The 18,393-nt window shown below is 39.4% G+C and overlaps 1 protein-coding gene and 1 long non-coding RNA gene across 6 annotated transcripts in view; one reads left to right on the top strand and one right to left on the bottom strand.

Annotated features, from left to right (window-relative positions):
* The window catches only part of ANTXR1 (ANTXR cell adhesion molecule 1), a 245,461-nt gene that overhangs the window by 78,332 nt on the left and 148,736 nt on the right, over positions 1-18,393 (top strand). For all 5 annotated transcript variants that reach the window (XR_010934482.1, XM_067704842.1, XM_067704845.1 and 2 more), the window contains exons 9-10: positions 863-923; positions 12,177-12,275. Coding sequence is in view for 4 of the 5 variants with exons in the window: in XM_067704842.1 (XP_067560943.1) it covers positions 863-923; positions 12,177-12,275 (160 nt within the window). In the remaining variant the exon portion in view is untranslated. The remainder of the gene's footprint in view (positions 1-862; positions 924-12,176; positions 12,276-18,393) is intronic.
* Positions 7,923-9,842, bottom strand: LOC137206148 (uncharacterized). Its single transcript, XR_010934483.1, has 3 exons — positions 9,581-9,842; positions 8,372-8,421; positions 7,923-8,208 (listed from the first exon to the last, which is right to left on the bottom strand). It is a non-coding gene; the product is annotated as an uncharacterized lncRNA (long non-coding RNA).

Raw genomic sequence — 18,393 nt, 5'->3', positions numbered from 1 at the left:
TCCCTGTGCGGTCGTGGGGTCCTCCAGACTCTCCACTCAACCCTACAAGACTCTCCTGGGGGGAAGACTACATTTCCATGCAAGTAAGGTCCTCCTAAAGAGCGAGGCACAACAAGCCGCCTTCAAAGCCCTCCTTCTCCTGCAACATTTCCACTTCTCTAACTAGAAGGGAACTCTGAGTAATCTGAACATGTGTCCCCTCTAGAGGGCTGGCCATCTCCATCCTACTTCTCCAGCTTATCTATTATCACTCGTTTTTCTACTGTTCCAGCTCCTTTGTTCCAGCTAAAGAGGTCTATGTATTTCTAGTTTCTCATCTTTGCAAATGCCACTCCCTGCTTGGACCTTAACCTTCCCCTAACTTACTCCTCCCCACTTGACTGAGTCCTACCCTCAGTACCCACCTCTTCCAGGAAGCCCTTCCCCATGTAGCAGCCCTCAGTGATTTCCCCCATGAACTCTGTAGCTCCTACCGTCTGCCGCTTCACCCTGGCACCTACCACATAGGCTGGGCCATTGTTATTTTTCTTTTCAGGTGTAGGTCCCATTTCCTCAACTAGATGTTAAACCTCTCTAAACCACTAGGACTGGTGTATCATAGACTCAATAAATATCTGCCTAAAGATCAAATGAATGAATAATTCCTATGGATTTTTGGGATACCCAGAAGCATCTAGCAGAGCGCTGGCTCATTAAATGCTTGACATTAATGATACTAGTAAAAATGTTATCCTCCACTTACCCACCCACTACAACATAATGTCCCTGAGCCTTCCTATCTTGGTAGCTAAAAGCAAACCCCACTTTTCTGTTTTAACAAAATAAGCTGTGCTTTGACTTTTTTGATTTCCTCTCCTCCTAGATTTTGAAGAAGTCCTGCATCGAAATTCTAGCAGCTGAACCATCCACCATATGTGCAGGAGGTAAATTGAAATTAAATGCTAATTGCTGTCACACAAATAATGAGATTTTGAATTCAAGTCACATGTTTACTTCATCAGTAGAGAAGAAGGGAGGTGGGGCAGGAAAGGGGAGGGGGAAAAGAGGAGTAGAAACTGCTGAATAAATTTGCTTCTAGGGAAAAAAGGGAATAAGGAATCAACATGCCAGTTGTTTGAAAGTTTGGAAAAGCCTATCTAAATTCTCTCCTTTCATGGGAACTAATTTGGGAGTATTACAGAAATACTGGATTCCCACACATCACCATCAGTACCCCTCTCTGGATACAAGTGGAGTCTAACCCTACATCCTCATGGCAACCATCACAGTGATCATAGGCCACCTCTGAAATGTTGGTATTTTTAATTATTTAATCAGTGCTGAACCTCTCTCCGTAATTAATATGTTGATCATAATTAATTGCTTAATCCACAGTTCCTCACAAAATGTTGATATAGGCCACGCCAATTATCCCAGTAAAAGGCCATTATAATTTTATCATTAATACAGCAAGCCTCCACTTATACAAAGAGTCAGCCTTCTCTGAGCCACAGTATTTTCTCTAACTGATCAAAATCACGTTCTTACTGTTGTTTTGTATTATAATGGACTGCCTAAAATTTCAACCATTCTGGCTCTCTTTGTATAATTCCTGACAGGTTTCCCATCACTCTTATTTAAAAAGTACTGTCAGGCACCTACTGAATGCCAGGCACTGTGGTAAGTGCTGGTGATACAAAAAGGATAAACTTTCTCTCCATGAGTTCCTGTGCTCCAGGACCTGTAGTATTTCACCGTTGAGAGTTCACTGTTAACATCGCCTTTCTAGTCTCCTAAAATACCAAGTGCCAATTATTATTATTATTTTTTTGCCGTACGCGGGCCTCCCACCGCTGTGGCCTCTCCCGTCGCAGAGCACAGGCTCCGGACGCGCAGGCTCAGCGGCCATGGCTCACGGGCCCAGCCGCTCCGCGGCATGTGGGATCCTCCCGGACTGGGGCACGAACCCGCGTCCCCTGCATCGGCAGGCAGACCCCCAACCACTGCGCCACCAGGGAAGCCCCCAAATGCCAATTATTAATTTGTCATAGAAAATATATCATGCAACCCCATAAGGAGTGAGGAAGAACTTTCAAGCTTTTTCAAACACTGTACAGTTTTATTCTTTATGGCATATTTTATTGGTATAAATGAGGTAATTCCTTGAGGATTCCATTCCAGTTTCTTGGCTCTATTTTAGAATAGTTGAAACACTTTTCAAGGAGTTAGATGTAGTGACTAGTATGTGCCAACAACAAAACACTAAGTATATATGTAAACGTTTAAAGTTGTTAGCAGTACTTGGAGACTGACTATTCAGAGACGTGTAAATTTCCTGAAGAAAAGCAATCAACAAAGATTATCTATTGACCTTTAAATACACTGCTACCTGGTAACACAGATGGCAGGAACAAATGTGGTTGCCACAAAGACAGGTCCAGGAGAACATTCTTAAGAAAAGGAATTGAAAAATCTTACCTTTGCAAATTTACAAAAGCATATGACCACATGAGCCCAGTGCCAGGAGGCTTAACTAGGGTTCATTAGCTTCAAGGTAAATCTGTCTCCACAATTTTTATAAATGCTTTACTTTAAAACAATTAGAAAACAGGGGAGTTCCTTAATTGTGCAGTTATCTCATTCATGAAGAAAAACCCCAGACTTGCAGTTTAGCAATCCTACTGGATGTTTTGCAACCTTGTACTGAATCAGAACATCTAAAGACAATGAATACAGCTTCTGTTAATTCACTAGCATAATCAGTTCCCCTCCTGTAGGGTTCTTGGGGACAGAGAAGGAATCTTATTTCTCTCCACTTCCCATTGCCTAACAGAGCCCATGGTACTTAATAGGTGGTCAATAAATGTTGACCAAATGTCTTGATTCATACAATGTACCGATTTTTGCTCATTCGACCCTTATTAACTAATTATAAGGGTTTCACCTAATCTTAACTATAAGATTTCACCTAATCTCAAGAAGTTATCAGAACTTTGAACTATTTTAAATGAAGCAGAATTAGAAATAGCCAAAGACAGAACAAGGCCCCAAAAGACCACCAAATTTCAATCACTCGGATTGAGTATCTTCTTAAATAATTCTTGAATCAAAGATTAGGAAACCAAAATCTCCTTTACTTACCACTGAGGTGTTCAAGACAATAAAAAGACCATATATATAAACGTAATGAATACGGCACAGAAATACCAGGGTCCACAAGATCTGATCCTAGCAAATTCATAGTTTTCAGTATGTTTCTTATGTAATGGAAAAGAAAAATAATTAAATAAAAGATATTTTTAAAGCTAAGGAACATATAAGAAAAAATATTTAAAAGCATTAATAAACTTAAACAAATTAAAACAATTCCACTGCTTAATTATCCCAGGAGCTGTTTCTTTGGTAGAACCAATAAAATAGACAAATCTCTGATAAATCCAATCCAAGGAATCTTTCTTTAAATATTTTTAAAATCTCTGGCTTATGTGCAATATCCCATATTTTATGGACAAACAATAGTTTCCTGTATCAGAGTAAACTATCCAATTCTATTTATTTTATTTCTTTTTTCTAATTGACATGTAGTTGATTTACAATGTTGTGTTAATTTCTGCTGTACAGAAAATTGATTCAGTTATAACTACATATATACATTCTTTTTTATATCCTTTTCCATTATGGTTTATCACACAATATTGAATATAGTTCCCTGTGCTATACAGTAGGACCTTGTTCTATATCCATTCTACATATACTAGTTTGCATCCGCTAACCCCAAACTCCCAATCCATCCCTTCCATTTCCTTTATTTCTTATAAAAAAATTAATACAAGACACAGTGATGGGACCTAGCCTAGGTTTTGAAAAAGCAAGCTCCCACCTCTCTTGAATTAGAATCATGAGGATTAAAACATGTAGATTAGAGAATAAGTTTACTAAGAAGAAAATAAAACTTTCACAAGATATCCTTACACCAAAAGTTCTTCCAAGGATTCCCTTAAAGGTCTGTCGCTGATCATTCCCTGGAGTAAGCATGGCTTTCATGAAGCATTGGAGGCCATTTCATTGTCCAGGGCTGTGAACTCCTGTCAGGTAGACCTAAGCATACCCCCTGTGTGATTTTCATTAGGCCACTGCAAGGAGCCAGGGCCAGGGATTTATGTGAAAGTGCTTTAAAAAGCATAAACTGTTACAACAAAGCAAGGTGACATTATTATCATCAGTATCATTTTAATAAGGATTGAAGGTCAATATGAGCATCATGATGTTGATAATATCACACCTAGATGAGAAAAACATGCCTGTATGTTTCTCTACTGAAAGAAAATTGGGGAAGCCTTGGTAGAGTTCAGAGTATCAGCAAAATGATTCATTAACTCAATACGTACTGGAGGAGAACGTGAACAAGGAAATATTATTCATATTTGTAAAGTTCATTGTTCATATTTGTAAAAAAAAAATGTTGAGACTGAGCCCTAGACAGATCTGTGAAGAAGATAGAACTTGCTTTCATCAAAAACCTTTCCTCTCTGCTTCCTCCCCTCACTCTCTGAATTACTTCCCTTCCCTGGCCCCCAGAGCAGCCCCTGCTGTGGAGCCCCACCCTGGCCTATCCACTTAAGACACGCTATGCTGATGACTGCATTCTCCCAAGACAGGGATCTCAGCTGGCTCTCACCAACAACTCAGCAACAGCCATGGTTCTGACAGCAAACAGAGCTCTGAGACAGGCAGTGAGATAATGCACTGGGTGGACAGTAAAACTGAGATCCAACACAGATCTTTCTGTGTTGGGCTGCAAATAATAGGGTGAAATTTAATGGGACAAATATAAGATGCTGAACTTGCAAATCGTCAGTTTCACGTACAAGCGGGTTTAGAGAAACCTGACTTAGTAACAGTTCATGCAAAGAAAAAGAAAAAGCGAGGAGAAGCATAGGTATCTTGAGAGCCAACAAGAATGCCTCTGACAAAAAAAAAGCTGATGCAATCTTAGAGCGCATCAATAGCCATCCAGTGTCCAGGGCAAGAGAGCTAATACCATGCTCCACTATTCCAAGTTCAGACCATGGTTCCAAGTCCCATATTTTAAAAATGGCATTGACAAAGGCATGTTCCTAGTAGTAGTGGTGATGGAACTGGAAACCATATTAATAATTCATTCAGGATGTGAGGGCAGCCCAGCTGCAACATCTGTCACCCCATTGATAGCCAGAGTTGATTCAGCTGATCTGGCTGGCTAGGCAGGTGGCCCCTTCCTCCCTCCCATGTGTATCCCTCCTGAAGCTGCATGCTCAGTGGAAGAGGATGACCTTCCTCAGTAGGGTCCATTCTTCAGTCAAGGATGTACAAGTAGCTGTGCTCCCCTGCTACAACCTCCGAACAAGCTCTCAAGGTCCATTTACAGGAGAACACAGGATAGTCAAGCTTCCAAGACTCCAGTCACTGATTCTTTCCTCCCTTGCTTCCTTCCTTCCTCCCTTCCTTCCTTCCTTCCTTCTTTCCTTCTTCCCTCCCTTCCTTCTTTCTTTCCATCACTTCTTAATGTCTACTCTGTACCAAGCAATATGAAAAGATTTGAGTACCAACATGCGTGCTTGGTCCCAACCCCCCATGAAACTCACAGTCTGCTCTAGGAGATAGTCATGTGTTCGGACAAATTACGAAACCACGCGTGAAGCACTATAGCAGAGATCTGCTCAAAGAGGTGCTAACGAGATGCTTGTGGGATGAGGAAGGACCAGAGTGACCACAGAGATTTAGACAAAGAATCGAGACACTCACAAGGATATTTGGAGAATTCCCATGCAGAAAGGAATAATTAGGCTTACTACAAATAGCTTCAGGAGACCACCATGGTGAGATTGGGGAGGAATTCAAGGAGGCGGGTTTTAGCTTAACACAGGCAACTTTTACAACTAAAGCTTTCCAACAATGGAGTAGATGCTCTCAACTTTCCACCCCCAGAATTACGTGAGCAACAGCAGAATGGCCATCTGTAACCACGTGCTATACAGAGAAACCCTTTTTGGGTCTCCTTTATAACTTAAGTTTCTAAAGACTTAATTCAGCTTCAGCTAAGATATTAATGGCTGATTATTTGTTTAATGGCTAAAGAAAAAAGTATACTTGGAACTATTTTGCATTTTAACAGGAAATCTTAATGCGAAGAGGAGGTAAGCCTCTGCCCTATCAGAAAGAATTTCAATCAATGTCATGAGTGAAACTATTTGGAGAGAGAGCCATCCCAAAACTCCTCCACTGCCAGAGGTTATAAGCTGGCAGCCAACAAGCCCTGTCTGGTCTGCACATATGTTCTTTTTGACTCACACTGCAATTAAAAAAAAAAAATTATTGCTAACATTTAAAAGTCTGATTGCACCTAAAAATTCAGATTTTTGTCTTGTATTGAAAAATCAGATCTAGTAACATTGGGCCTGTACTTATTGCAAGGTAACGATTATTAGAGACTGAATAACTTCCCTTTAAAAGAAGCGTGTACTCTTTCCAGTTCACCATACTCTCCACCACTCCCCATTATCCCAATATCCAGGTAAAGCATGTGGTTGCCGTTTCGCATGGTGCTTATGCCACTGTATTTACGGTTCCTGTTCTAAAACATGTAGGAAGTCACCTGCTCTGTGGAGAGCCTTTATAGCACCTTTGACATTACCTGCATTTAAATAATTCTGCTTCCCTTCTAATACAGACTCTTTTTTAAAGTTCCTAATTAAATGTTTTTGCAGATTAGCCTCTGTGTAATTAGGAAAATTGATCCATTGTTAGATTGGCCCTGCCTAGTTCAGCGCCTCTTTAGGAAATGCATCGTCTTGTCTAAGCACAATTTTCCTCTGGTCCCACAATGTTGGCCTCAGACTTGAATAGCTCACAGTGTTTTATGTAAGCAAATACTCCAGGAAGGAACTAATTGGAATTAAGTGTGCAACCTGCCAACTGCTCTACATTTAAAGTTCTTTTCCTCCAGAAATGGAAGGAGATTATCATTAGCGCCTTACATTGTCATTTCAGAAGCAATTGTATTATTCCTACTCTGTTGTTTCCCATTGTTCGTACTAAAATTGGGTAAGTGAGCACAAAGGAAGATACTTGTAGGTGGCATGTTTACCATTTGGAAATTAGATGCTTAAACCAGACACATTTAAGCAACATCAAAAAGTGGTTTCATTTCTTTCACTTTTCACTGTTTTTCAAAGAGCTCATGTTGGCCCATAGGCATCTCTTCTGAATCAATTGTTCAATCCTCTCCTTGGTCTTCATTTTCATTAAAAGATATTTCTATTTGAAGGAGGGGCTCTCATACACTGTTGGTGGAAATGTAAAATGGTACAATCACTTTGGAAAACAGTTCTGACAGTCTCTCAAAACATTAAATATACACTAACCACGTGACCTAGCTGTTCTACTCCTAGGTGTTTACCCAAGGGGAAAAAAATAAAATCTATATCCTGGCACAGACTTGTACATCAATGTTTATAACTGCTCTATTTTTAAGAGCCAGAAACTGTGAACAACTCCAATGTTCATCAACACATGAATGGATAAAACTGTGGTTTTCATACAATGAATAATAGTCAGCAATAAAAAGAAATAGACTATGTATAAACCTCAAAATAATTATGGATGAATCTTAAAATAATGATGCTCAGTAAAAAAAAGCCAGACCAAAAAAAAAAATACTTACTATATGATTCCATTTGCATAAAATTCTAGAGAGTGCAAACTAATCTACAACAACAGAGAGCAGATCAGTGGTCACATGGTGTGGGGCAGGGCAGGAGGAAGAGATTACAAAGGGGCACATGGAAACTTCTGAGGGTGGTGGATGTGTTCACCATCTTTATTGTGGTATCACCCCGTGATTGTATACCTGTGTCAAAACTTATCAAATTATACACTTTACATACAACTTACTGTATGTCAGTTACACCTCACTAAAATTCTTATAAGTAAATAGCTATAAAATAAAAACCTTAGAGTAATTTAGGCATCAGAAAGCACTTAATACACATCCAGCTCTATATTATATTTTAGATGTTACATGTTACAATAGCATTTAATAGGAGAGCAAATTGAAGCTAACTCTCAAGATGGAAATATCACTAATTTTACACAAAAGTCTTAGGTGACCAGAGCACATGGTGAATATACAGATGTCTCATTTTCAGATACAGTGGTTGATAGGTGATCTTTATTGAGGTCATCGCAAAACTATGTGTTCACATTTCCAAAAAAAAAAAAAAGCAAACAGAATAAGTTTATCAAACTATTCATTGACCTTAAGTTTTTTCTTTTTTAAAATTGAGCTATAATTCACATATCCTAAAATTCACCCTTTCAAATAGTACAATTCAGTAATGTCTAATACACTCACAAAGTTGTACAACCATAGCCACTGTGTAATTCCAGAATATGTTCATTATCCTGAAAAGCAACCCTGTACCCATTAAGCAGTCACTCCCCATTCCTTCCTCTCCCCAGCCCTGGCCAGTCAATTTTCTGTCTCTCTGGATTTGCTAATCTGCACTATTCACATGGAAATGAAATAGAATAAAATCATACAATAGATGGACTTTCATGTCTGGTTTCTTTCATTTGGCATAATGTTTTCAAGATTCATCCATGTCATAGCACGTGTCAGAACTTGTTACTTTTTGTGGGTAAATAATATTCCATTGTGGGAATACCATATTCATCATTTGGTGGATACTTGGGTTGTTTCCACTTTTTTGGCTATTGTGAATGATGCTATTGTGTAATATATGTACAAGTTTTTGTGTAGACATATGTTTTCAATTCTCTTGAGTATAGGATGAGATTTCTGGGTCACATGGTAATTCTATGTTTAACTTTCTGAGGAACTGCCAACTACTTTACAAAACAGCTGCACCAATTTACATTCCCACCAGCAATGTATGAGGCTTCTCATTTCTTCACCAACACTTACTATTGTCCACCTATTTTATTATAGTCATTCTAGCGAGTGTGGAGTGGTTTTGATTTGCATTTTCCTAATAACCAAGGACGCTGAGCATCTTTTCATTCAATGACCTGATTACGCCTCAGGAAACAAACAGGATTAGATCTGACTGGTACCTGAATAAATGACCACCTTCTCCTCCCCTTTCTCCCTTTCTATACCAAGATGTCATTTATTTGTTCGTGAAACGAGCTTACACTGAGACTGACTCAGCCCTGGGTGAGGCACGGCCAAAGATTCTAAAGAAATAGATATGATGGCCTCTCCCATCAGGAAGCTTAAATTATAATTGAGAGTAAAGTGAGAAAAGAATCATAATGAACCTATACCTTAAAGATAACTTAAAGAATATGTATCTTAAAAGATTAGGTAAAAGATCATTTCCCAGTAGAAATTCCTCCCTAATGCCCTCCAGTCCCTAGGCACTCCTTGTAGGAGCTGTAAACCAACGTGCACGCTGCCTAAAAACACTTAGATGTACGTATGGTGAGAGACAGGTTCAGGGCTTTGTGGACACACTGAATTAAATCAGTATGTCCTGGTTCTGGTGTGTCCCGGCTCTCTCTTGCTGACAGATTCACTTGACAGGGTTTTGTTACGTACCTTCTACGTGTGAAGGGCTGACATTCCAGTCGGGCCGCCGGGGCAGATGCGCAGGCGCTTCTGGAGGCCGAATGTGCATCCTCACACAGAAACTGGTGGGAGCTCGCCTCTGCTCTGGTGTGCCTCCCAGGGCATCCTTTCCTTCATCTGCTCCCCGCGCCTCGGGGGTTGGATTGCTCCGTCTCCACCATGGCTGTCCCTGGGTTTCTGCTGTCTTCCTCCCTAACACCCTGAGGGCTGGCCAAGCAGCCATGCTGGCATCCTCTCTCACTGAGGACTCAGCAGCAGAACAGGTTATGCTAGGACACGGTGTTAGAGAAGAGAGCTGGCACATGGCCTGCGTTTCCAGAATCTTCTCTCCTTCCACTGATCTTTGAGGAGACAAGAGAAGTAGGCAGAGCAGCGAGGCAGAAAACATTTGCAAGCAGCAAAAGCATCCAATGGCAGACTTCTGGATGTCTGGCGTTCAGACTAAAACCAGAAATGGGTATCTATAGGCTAAATTGAGTAAACAAGATGCGATAAGATTCTTCCACAATGCTTGACACCTAATAGAATGCTTGTTGAGCCAATTGTGTCATCGGTCACGTGCCAGGCAGACATCTAAAGAAAACCATCTAGTCCATCCTCCTAAACTTAGCAACCGTATATATGCATCGACATGCATATCTAAATCCTTAATACTCATAGGACTATGGTCCTGAAAAACCATCGTTAAGTTCTGAACCTTAATATAGTTCAAAACTACGGCAGTGAATGCTGGTGGGTACAAGTCCAAGTTTTGCTGCTTACCAGTTACAGATTGCATGATCTTGGGCAAGTCATTTACAACGTCAGAAATCTCCATTTCCTTACAGGGAAGGTCGTTGATACCTCTAAACCGCATTCTGTTCTAACTTGTTTCTCCTTGTGGCACACTTAGTGCCTCCGGCTTCTTTTACTTCGGTTTTGGTTTCCTGCTTCCCAGCTGGGCCAGCTCCATTTTTCCGCAAAATGGAAAAGCCTGTCTAAAGTAAAAATAAAATAAGCTTTTTAAAAGATCACAATGTCAATCTCTAAATGAGTCATATGTCACAAGACATTTTAGCATAACAGTAAAGAACATGATGACTGAGTCCTAAGGTATTTGATACTCGCCAGACCTGGATTCCGGTTCTGATTCTGACAGCTACCAGCCATGTGATCTTGGACAAGTTACTTAACCTCACTACGCTTGGTTTTCTCATTTGTACCTCCCTGTGGTGAGGTTTAAGTGACATCAGACATATACAACGCTTTGCACAGGGCCTGGCACACGAAGAGGGAGCAATTGATATCAGTTATTATTCTCTTGGCAAACATGATGTCTAAATTAGTTTCCCCAGAATGAAGGTAACATAGATTCATGACGTTTATTAAAGTTTGGAAGAGTCCCATATGCTAGTCTTTTAATTCCATTCATCCTCCAGTGAAAATCTCCATCTGGGTAGCAATTTACACTTCCAGATCAACTTTCACCAATACTGCGTTTTAACCTCTAACTTTTAGTCTTTTTCTTTTTTATATGCCACACAGCATTACCCCAAGCCCCAATTTTTACACACAAAAAGATGACAAAGATCAAAGAAAATGGAGTATTGGCTATTAGTTACCATCAAACTTAAGCAAATATTCCTAAACATTTAATGAATTAATTAGCTGGTTTTTTTCTCTTAGTAAGACTAGTATAGAGGATCATTATTTTTGCTTTATCAATATTTTATTAACGTGTTAACTCAACATGAATTATGCCAACATGAAATTCACATGCAGGGCTAGAGACCCGCAGAGATATATCATCTCCCCTACTTTGAGAGAAGAGAGTTCTAAGTGCACTAAGGGCCAATGTCAGTTCAAACGGGCAATGCTTGCTGACCCCTAAGCAAGATTTCGATCCCCTGCTGAGTACAATTATTCCTGCGTAACACTAGGTGCTCCTACTGTGTGCCCTGCAGAGACAGCAGAGCTGAAGCTTCATCAAACAATTTCTAAACGTAAAGGAAGGTTTTCTAGTTGTGGAAGAAAAGACAAAAGAACAACACCAGACAGTACATAATCACATGCTACACTATTTGGGACAGACTGTGAATGCCCACAGGTAGTGGTTTTCAAAAACGCTAGGCACCTGTAGTCCTAAATAAATCCTTTCCTCGGCATCCAATATGTAAAAGAGACACAAGAGGATTGACGAAGTGGAGAGTCCCTCCCCCGTGGCCTTCTGGTGGCAGAGATCATAGGTTTTAAAACTGCCAGGACTTGAGAGATGGGTAAGGTTTGCAGGACACAGGTGGGGGGTGGGGGAGGCATTCCAGCTAGGAGGAAGAGTAAAGGCAAAGGCAAGGTGGAAATTCAAAGTAAGAAGTTCTGTGCCATCCTGGTGAACAACTAGTGAGAAGGTAGTGAATAGGTGGCAAAAGGCTCCCACACGTATGCTTCTGTTTCCCAGCCTGAACTGATTTTTTTAATATCTTAAGCCTGGTGAAATAGTTAACAGACTCCCTAAACCAGGGCAGATGGGAAACTTAAGGTTAACGGTGTGCAGTCCATGAAGGTGTCGTGTCATTATTCTTTGTTTCAGAATCATTTCAAGTAGTTGTCAGAGGTAACGGCTTCCGACACGCCCGCAACGTGGACAGGGTCCTCTGCAGCTTCAAGATCAACGAGTCAGTGACGCTCAGTAAGTTCTCGTGGAGTTTGGGGGTTTCTACCACCTGCTTCGCCTGCTTCGGGGAAGGGCTCCCCAGCTCCATCTTCTAGTGAGGCCACACACAGGAAACTACAGAGAAGGGTCTTCCCTGCTAGAAAGGCCACCAACGAGGGCATAGCTAGCCACTGCGGCGCCCTTGCTCCCATCAGGAGAGGCGGCAGGCACTTGTTTTCCAGTCCACCAGCATTTGTACCAAGTTCAAAACTCTCAGCCGTCAGTGCAGGCCCTGGCTGCTTAGGGCTTACGAAGCTTGATGTTCCTTAACAAGGTATTCGGGACTCTCAAGCACAAGAGGGAAAAATAAATGGTCTAAATGTATTAATTCTGAGTAAACTAAAAGCCAAACTGTGCGACTTGCATGTGTAGATTCTGGAAGTTTGTTCAATCTGGATGATTCTTGCTTTGGAGTCGCCAAAAAGTTCTCATCAGGGTGAATACCTGACCTGAAATACAGGCATATGGAAGTAAAACTAAGTGCATTTCATGGGAAAAAAATGACTTGTCATAACATTGGCACTTTCGCAAGACATTTGTAGCAGGCAAGTTCTTAATTTAAAGACGTGTGTGATTCAGATTGCTGTCCAGGAAAGATGGGGAGACAGATGATGGAAAGACAAATGCCAGGAGCCCTGGTTATTATTTACATCTGGCATTCATCACACAGATAATTATTGGTTCAGTATCTGCAGCGATAAACAGTAATAACATACTGTATTTTCTGTAGTGCTATGACATTTTAAATACCACACATCTTTTTGCCACAACTGCCCTGGGAGGTAGAAAGAGCAAAGAGGAAGGAAAGGATACTCAAGCTTATTGACTAACCATTCACGCTAGTTTGGTCCTCCTGATAGCGTTACGGAGTAGGTACTATACTGTTTTTAAAACGGAAGACTTGAAGGGTATGCCTTTTCCCCTCTATAGCATCTTGAAACCCACTTCAATATTTAAACAGAGGTATGCAATGGCATCTCTACAAACATCTGGGATTCCTGAATTTGGAATAATTCCAAAGATTTGAAACAGTCAGTTATTTTTTCTTGATACTTGGAAATGCCTTCACGTATCCAAAAAGTCCACGCTGTTTGAAAACATCTTGAAGTATCCCCAAGAAGTCACAGTGTGAAAGTTGGACGTGCACCCTCTAGAGTCCTTCCTTTTTTTCCCCTTTAATTTGTGATGTCATCCAAGTCCGCCTTCCCTCTCTCCTTAACCAGAATCTTAAATCTAAGATCAGAAACTCCTGAGGGTTAAACTCAAAAGACACCAACACCTTCCAAAGAAGGCTTCCCAGACAAGCAAGGCTTTGGACCCAACCCCTCTCTGGACATGAATGGACATGGGGTGTAGCGTTGCCATTCCTTGAAAGGTTACGCAGAGATGCTATATGAAGATAACAAAAAAATGCAAATTTACTATGGATTCGTAGAGGGACATATTGAATGCATATTTTCCAGCTTCTCCATGCAATTTTATTTCTTGGGAAACTAGCTTCTCTTCCTTTCCTAATACAAACTTGCAAACACCCGCACGGGCTCTCCACCTGTTCCATAATCAAAAAGGAATAAAGGCCTTTGGGGTAGGGATTTAGCTTAAACCACAAACCTAATTGTGCCTCCAGCTGACAGTTTGGAGAAAAGAAAGGCAGTGACTCAACCACATTATATGCTGCAAGTAACACTCCTGAACTCAAACAAATAGTTATTAAAAATATTCTAGCTAAGGGGAAAATATTGGAATTTGAAAAAAAATTGTCATTCATTTATTAATTCATCTGTTCTTTTACATTCAGTAAATAATATGAACAAGAAACTGTGGAGGACAGAAAAGATAAATAAATTTTAAAATGCAACATATTCAATTCTACATTTTTCTACCAACCATATGAATGTAAGTATCTCATTGAGTTGTCCCCATAAAATAAAATAAATTTAGATTCTTTTACTTTTCCCATTCTCCTTTCCCACTTCTACATCCAAGTTTTAAATTATCTGTTTTAATTTTTATAGTATATATTTCCTCTTTCAAGATTTTTTCCTAAATACTGCATTACATTTTATAACAAAAAAAGAGAATAGAAGTGCCCTTATCAACCATAATAAGACTCATTGCAGGCCGGATAATGAAGCTATGGCTGTTACGATATAAGCCTTGGAGTCTTCAACAAATAAAGTATTATTTGTAGCAGATTATATAAAGAAAAACAGTTAAATAAAAAATAACAAATTGAGGTCTTCCCTGGTGGCGCAGTTGTTGAGAGTCTGCCTGCCGATGCAGGGGATGCAGGTTTGTGCCCCAGTCTGGGAAGATCCCACATGCCGCGAGCGGCTGGGCCCGTGAGCCATGGCCGCTGAGCCTGCGCGTCCAGAGCCTGTGCTCTGCAACGGGAGAGGCCACAACAGTGAGAGACCCGCGTACTGCAAAAAATAAATAAATAACAAATTGAAAAAACTATGAACACCCTTTAACATTATTGCACTAAGACACAAATAAAACACCAACATATTAATACCAAAATGTTGAAGTTGTTTAAATATATTCTTAGATGATAAATATAACCAGAAAATTAAAAGCATAGGTTAATACCTATGTCTCTCCTGCTTTCCTTGCCTTTGCTTAAAAAGAAAGTAAACAAATCAACCACTTAGGAATCTAAAACAATTTCTGGACTTGTTTCTGGTCAATATAATAGATCCAAAGTTCTGCATAAAATATGATTTTAAAAGTTGTGACATGTGGCCTTGCTCAAGGGAATGAGGAGGAAACCCCCAGGCACAGGAGACAAAAAGGGAATACAAAATCTAAGCAGAAAGCAAAGCTCTGGGCGCTCTGGGCCTGAGGGGCCTTCAGGCTGTGATCTTGCTACTGATGTAGATACAGGGCACCAGCAAGACAAGCAGGCAAAAGCAGAACCCCCTGTAGAAATCAGGCTCTGAGGGCTGTACTAGACATTGAATGGGGACAGGGAAAGCTGCTCAGTGATTCAAGGAAGCAGGCAGGGGAATAAAGGTAAGATGCTTTACCAGCCGCATAATACAGAAGCACCAAGTCAGGAAACTAACTCCAAAATATGTCCGTGGCCATCCAGATCCCTGTGGCCCTGGCAGAGGCAGTATCCATCCAGTCCAACCTACACCACTCCTGAAGCCATAACCCCCTCTGAAGATGGGCTCACTGCACCAAATGATAAATCATACGATAAGAGATGAAAGAAAACGGAGAGCAAGCAAGAAGACTAAAGAGCAATTTGAAAGAGGATGTAAAATAAACACATTTAAAGTGTCTAAAAACAAGAAAACAAGTCAAATAAACAGTCAACACCTTACACCTAAAGGGACTAGAAAAATAAGAACAAACAAAACCCAAAGTTACTAGAAGGAAAAATAAAGATCAGAGTGTAAATAAAACAGAGAATTAAAAAACAGTAGAAAAGATCAATGAAAGTAAGAGCTGTTTCTTTGAGAAGATTGACAAAATTGATAAACCTTTAGCCAAAGTCATCAAGAAAAAAAGAGAGAGGATCCAAATAAATAAAATCAGAAATTAAAGAGAAGTTACAACCGACACCAGAGAAAAACAAAGGATCATAAGAGATTACCACTGGGTTGGCCATAAAGTGTCTTCGGTTTTTCTAAGAAAAAATAAAAGACACATTTTTCATTTTCACCAAGAATTTTATTGAACAACTTTATTCACCATTTTGTTCCACTACCTTCTGCCATTTTTCAGGCAACTTCATAATTCCATCTTCCCAAAACTTTTTATCTTTTTAAGCAAAGAACTGGTCCCGTTGCCTTTTACAGTCTTCCAGGGAATTGAAATTTTTTCTATTAAGAGAATTTTTTAAAGACTGAAATAAATGGAAATCTGAAGGTGCAATGTCTGGTGAATACAGCAGATGAATCAGAACTTCCCAGCCAACCTGTAACAGTTTTTGCCTGGTCATCAAAGAAACATGCGGTCCTGTGTTATCCTGATGGAAGATTGTGCGTTTTCTTTTGACTAATTCTGGACACTTTTCGTCGAGTGCCACTTTCAGTTGGTCTAATTGAGAGCAGTACTTGTTGGAATTAATCATTTGGTTTTCTGGAAGGAGCTCATAATAGAGGACTCCTTTCCAATGCCACCATATATACAACATCACCTTTTTTGGATGAAGACCAGCCTTTGGTGTGGTTGGTGGTGGTTTATTTCACTTGCCCCACGATCTCTTCCATTCCACATTGTATCCACTTTTCAACACCCATCACAATTTGTTTTTAAAATGGAATGTTTTAATTACGTTTCAATAGAGAATCGCATGTGGAAATATGGTAAAGAAGGTTTTTCTCCACTTAACTTATGTGGGACACAAACACCAAAGTGATTAACATAAATAACCAAGCTGATGCAAATGATTTTCAACACTTGATCTGGGTATTTTGAGTATGTCGGCTATCTCCCACGTAATATAACATTGATTGTTCTCAATTATTGTTTCAATTTGATCACTATCAACTTCAACTGGTCTACCCGACTGTGGAGCATCGTCCAGTGAGAAATCCCCAGCATGAGACTTCGCAAACCACTTTTGACACGTTCGATCAGTCACAGCACCTTCTCCATATGCTGCACAAATCTTTTTTTGTGTTTCAGTTGCATTTTTACCTTTCTTGAAATAATAAAGCATAATATGCCCAAAATGTTGCTTTTTTTCTTCCATCTTCAATATTCAAATGGCTACACAAAAATTCACCAATTTTGATAGTCTTTTTTTAAATGCACGCTGATATGACTGCCGTCACATACAATCTAACAAAACTGTTTTGAATGAAGTTAAAGACAACTAAGTGCTACTAGAGACATCTTACGGAAATAATCAAACAAACCTTTTGGCCCACCCAATACAAACAATTATATGATAATAAAATGGACAACCTAGAAGAAATGGATAAATTCCTAGAAATGTGCAATCTCCCAAGACTGAATCAGGAAGAAATAGAAAATATGAACAAGCTAATAATGACCAGTAATGAAATTCAATCGTTACTTTAAAAAACTTTCAACAAATGAAAGTCTAGGACCAGACAATTTCACGGGGAAATTCTACCAAACTTCGAAGAAGAGTTAACATCTATCCTTCTCAAACTGTTCCAAAAACAAAAAAAATGAAGAGGAATTCTCCTGAACTCATTCTACAAAGCCAACATCATTCTAATAACAAAACCAGACAAAGATACCACAAAAATAATTACAGGTCAATATCACTGATGAACATAAATGCAAAAATCCTCAACAAAATATTAGCAAACTGAATTGAACAATACGTTAAAGGATCATACACCATGATCAAGTATGATTTATCCCAGGAACACAAGGATGGTTCTGTATCCACAAATCAATCAACATAATACACCACATTAACAAACTGAAGAATAAAAACCATATAATTTCAATAGATTCAGAAAAAGCTTTTGACAAAACCCAACATACTTTTATGGTAAAAACTCTCCAGAAAATGGGCATAGAAGTAACATACCTCAACATAATAAAGGCCATGTATGCCAAACCCATAGGCAACATCATAATCAATGATGAAAAGCTGAAAGCATTTCCTGTAAGATCAGGAACAAGACAAGGATCCCACTCTTGCCACTTTTATTCAACATGGAATTGGAAGTCGTAGCCACAACACTCAGAAAAGAAAAAGAAATAAAAGGAATCCAAATTGGAAAGGAAGAAGTAAAACTGTCACTGTTTGCACATGATATGGTTCCATACATAGAAAATTCTAGAGACACTACCAAAAACCATTTGAACTGAAATGAGTTCAGTAAGGTGGTAGAATACAAAAGTAATATACAGAAATATGTTGCATTTCTAAATACTAATTATTAACTATCAGAAAGAGAAATTAAGAAAACAATCACGTTTACAATTGTATCAAAAAGAATAAAATACCTAGGAATAAATCTGATCAAAGAGGAAAAAGATTTGTATTCTGAAAGCTGTAAGAGATTGATGAAATAAATTCAAGCTGACAAAACAAATGGAAAGATATTTGGTGCTTATGGATTGGAAGAATCAATATTGTTAAAATGACTATACT

The sequence above is a fragment of the Pseudorca crassidens genome, chromosome 14 (genome assembly GCF_039906515.1).
Source record: "Pseudorca crassidens isolate mPseCra1 chromosome 14, mPseCra1.hap1, whole genome shotgun sequence".
Classification (NCBI taxonomy): Eukaryota; Metazoa; Chordata; class Mammalia; order Artiodactyla; family Delphinidae; genus Pseudorca; species Pseudorca crassidens.
This window is presented reverse-complemented; position numbering and strand designations above follow the sequence as displayed.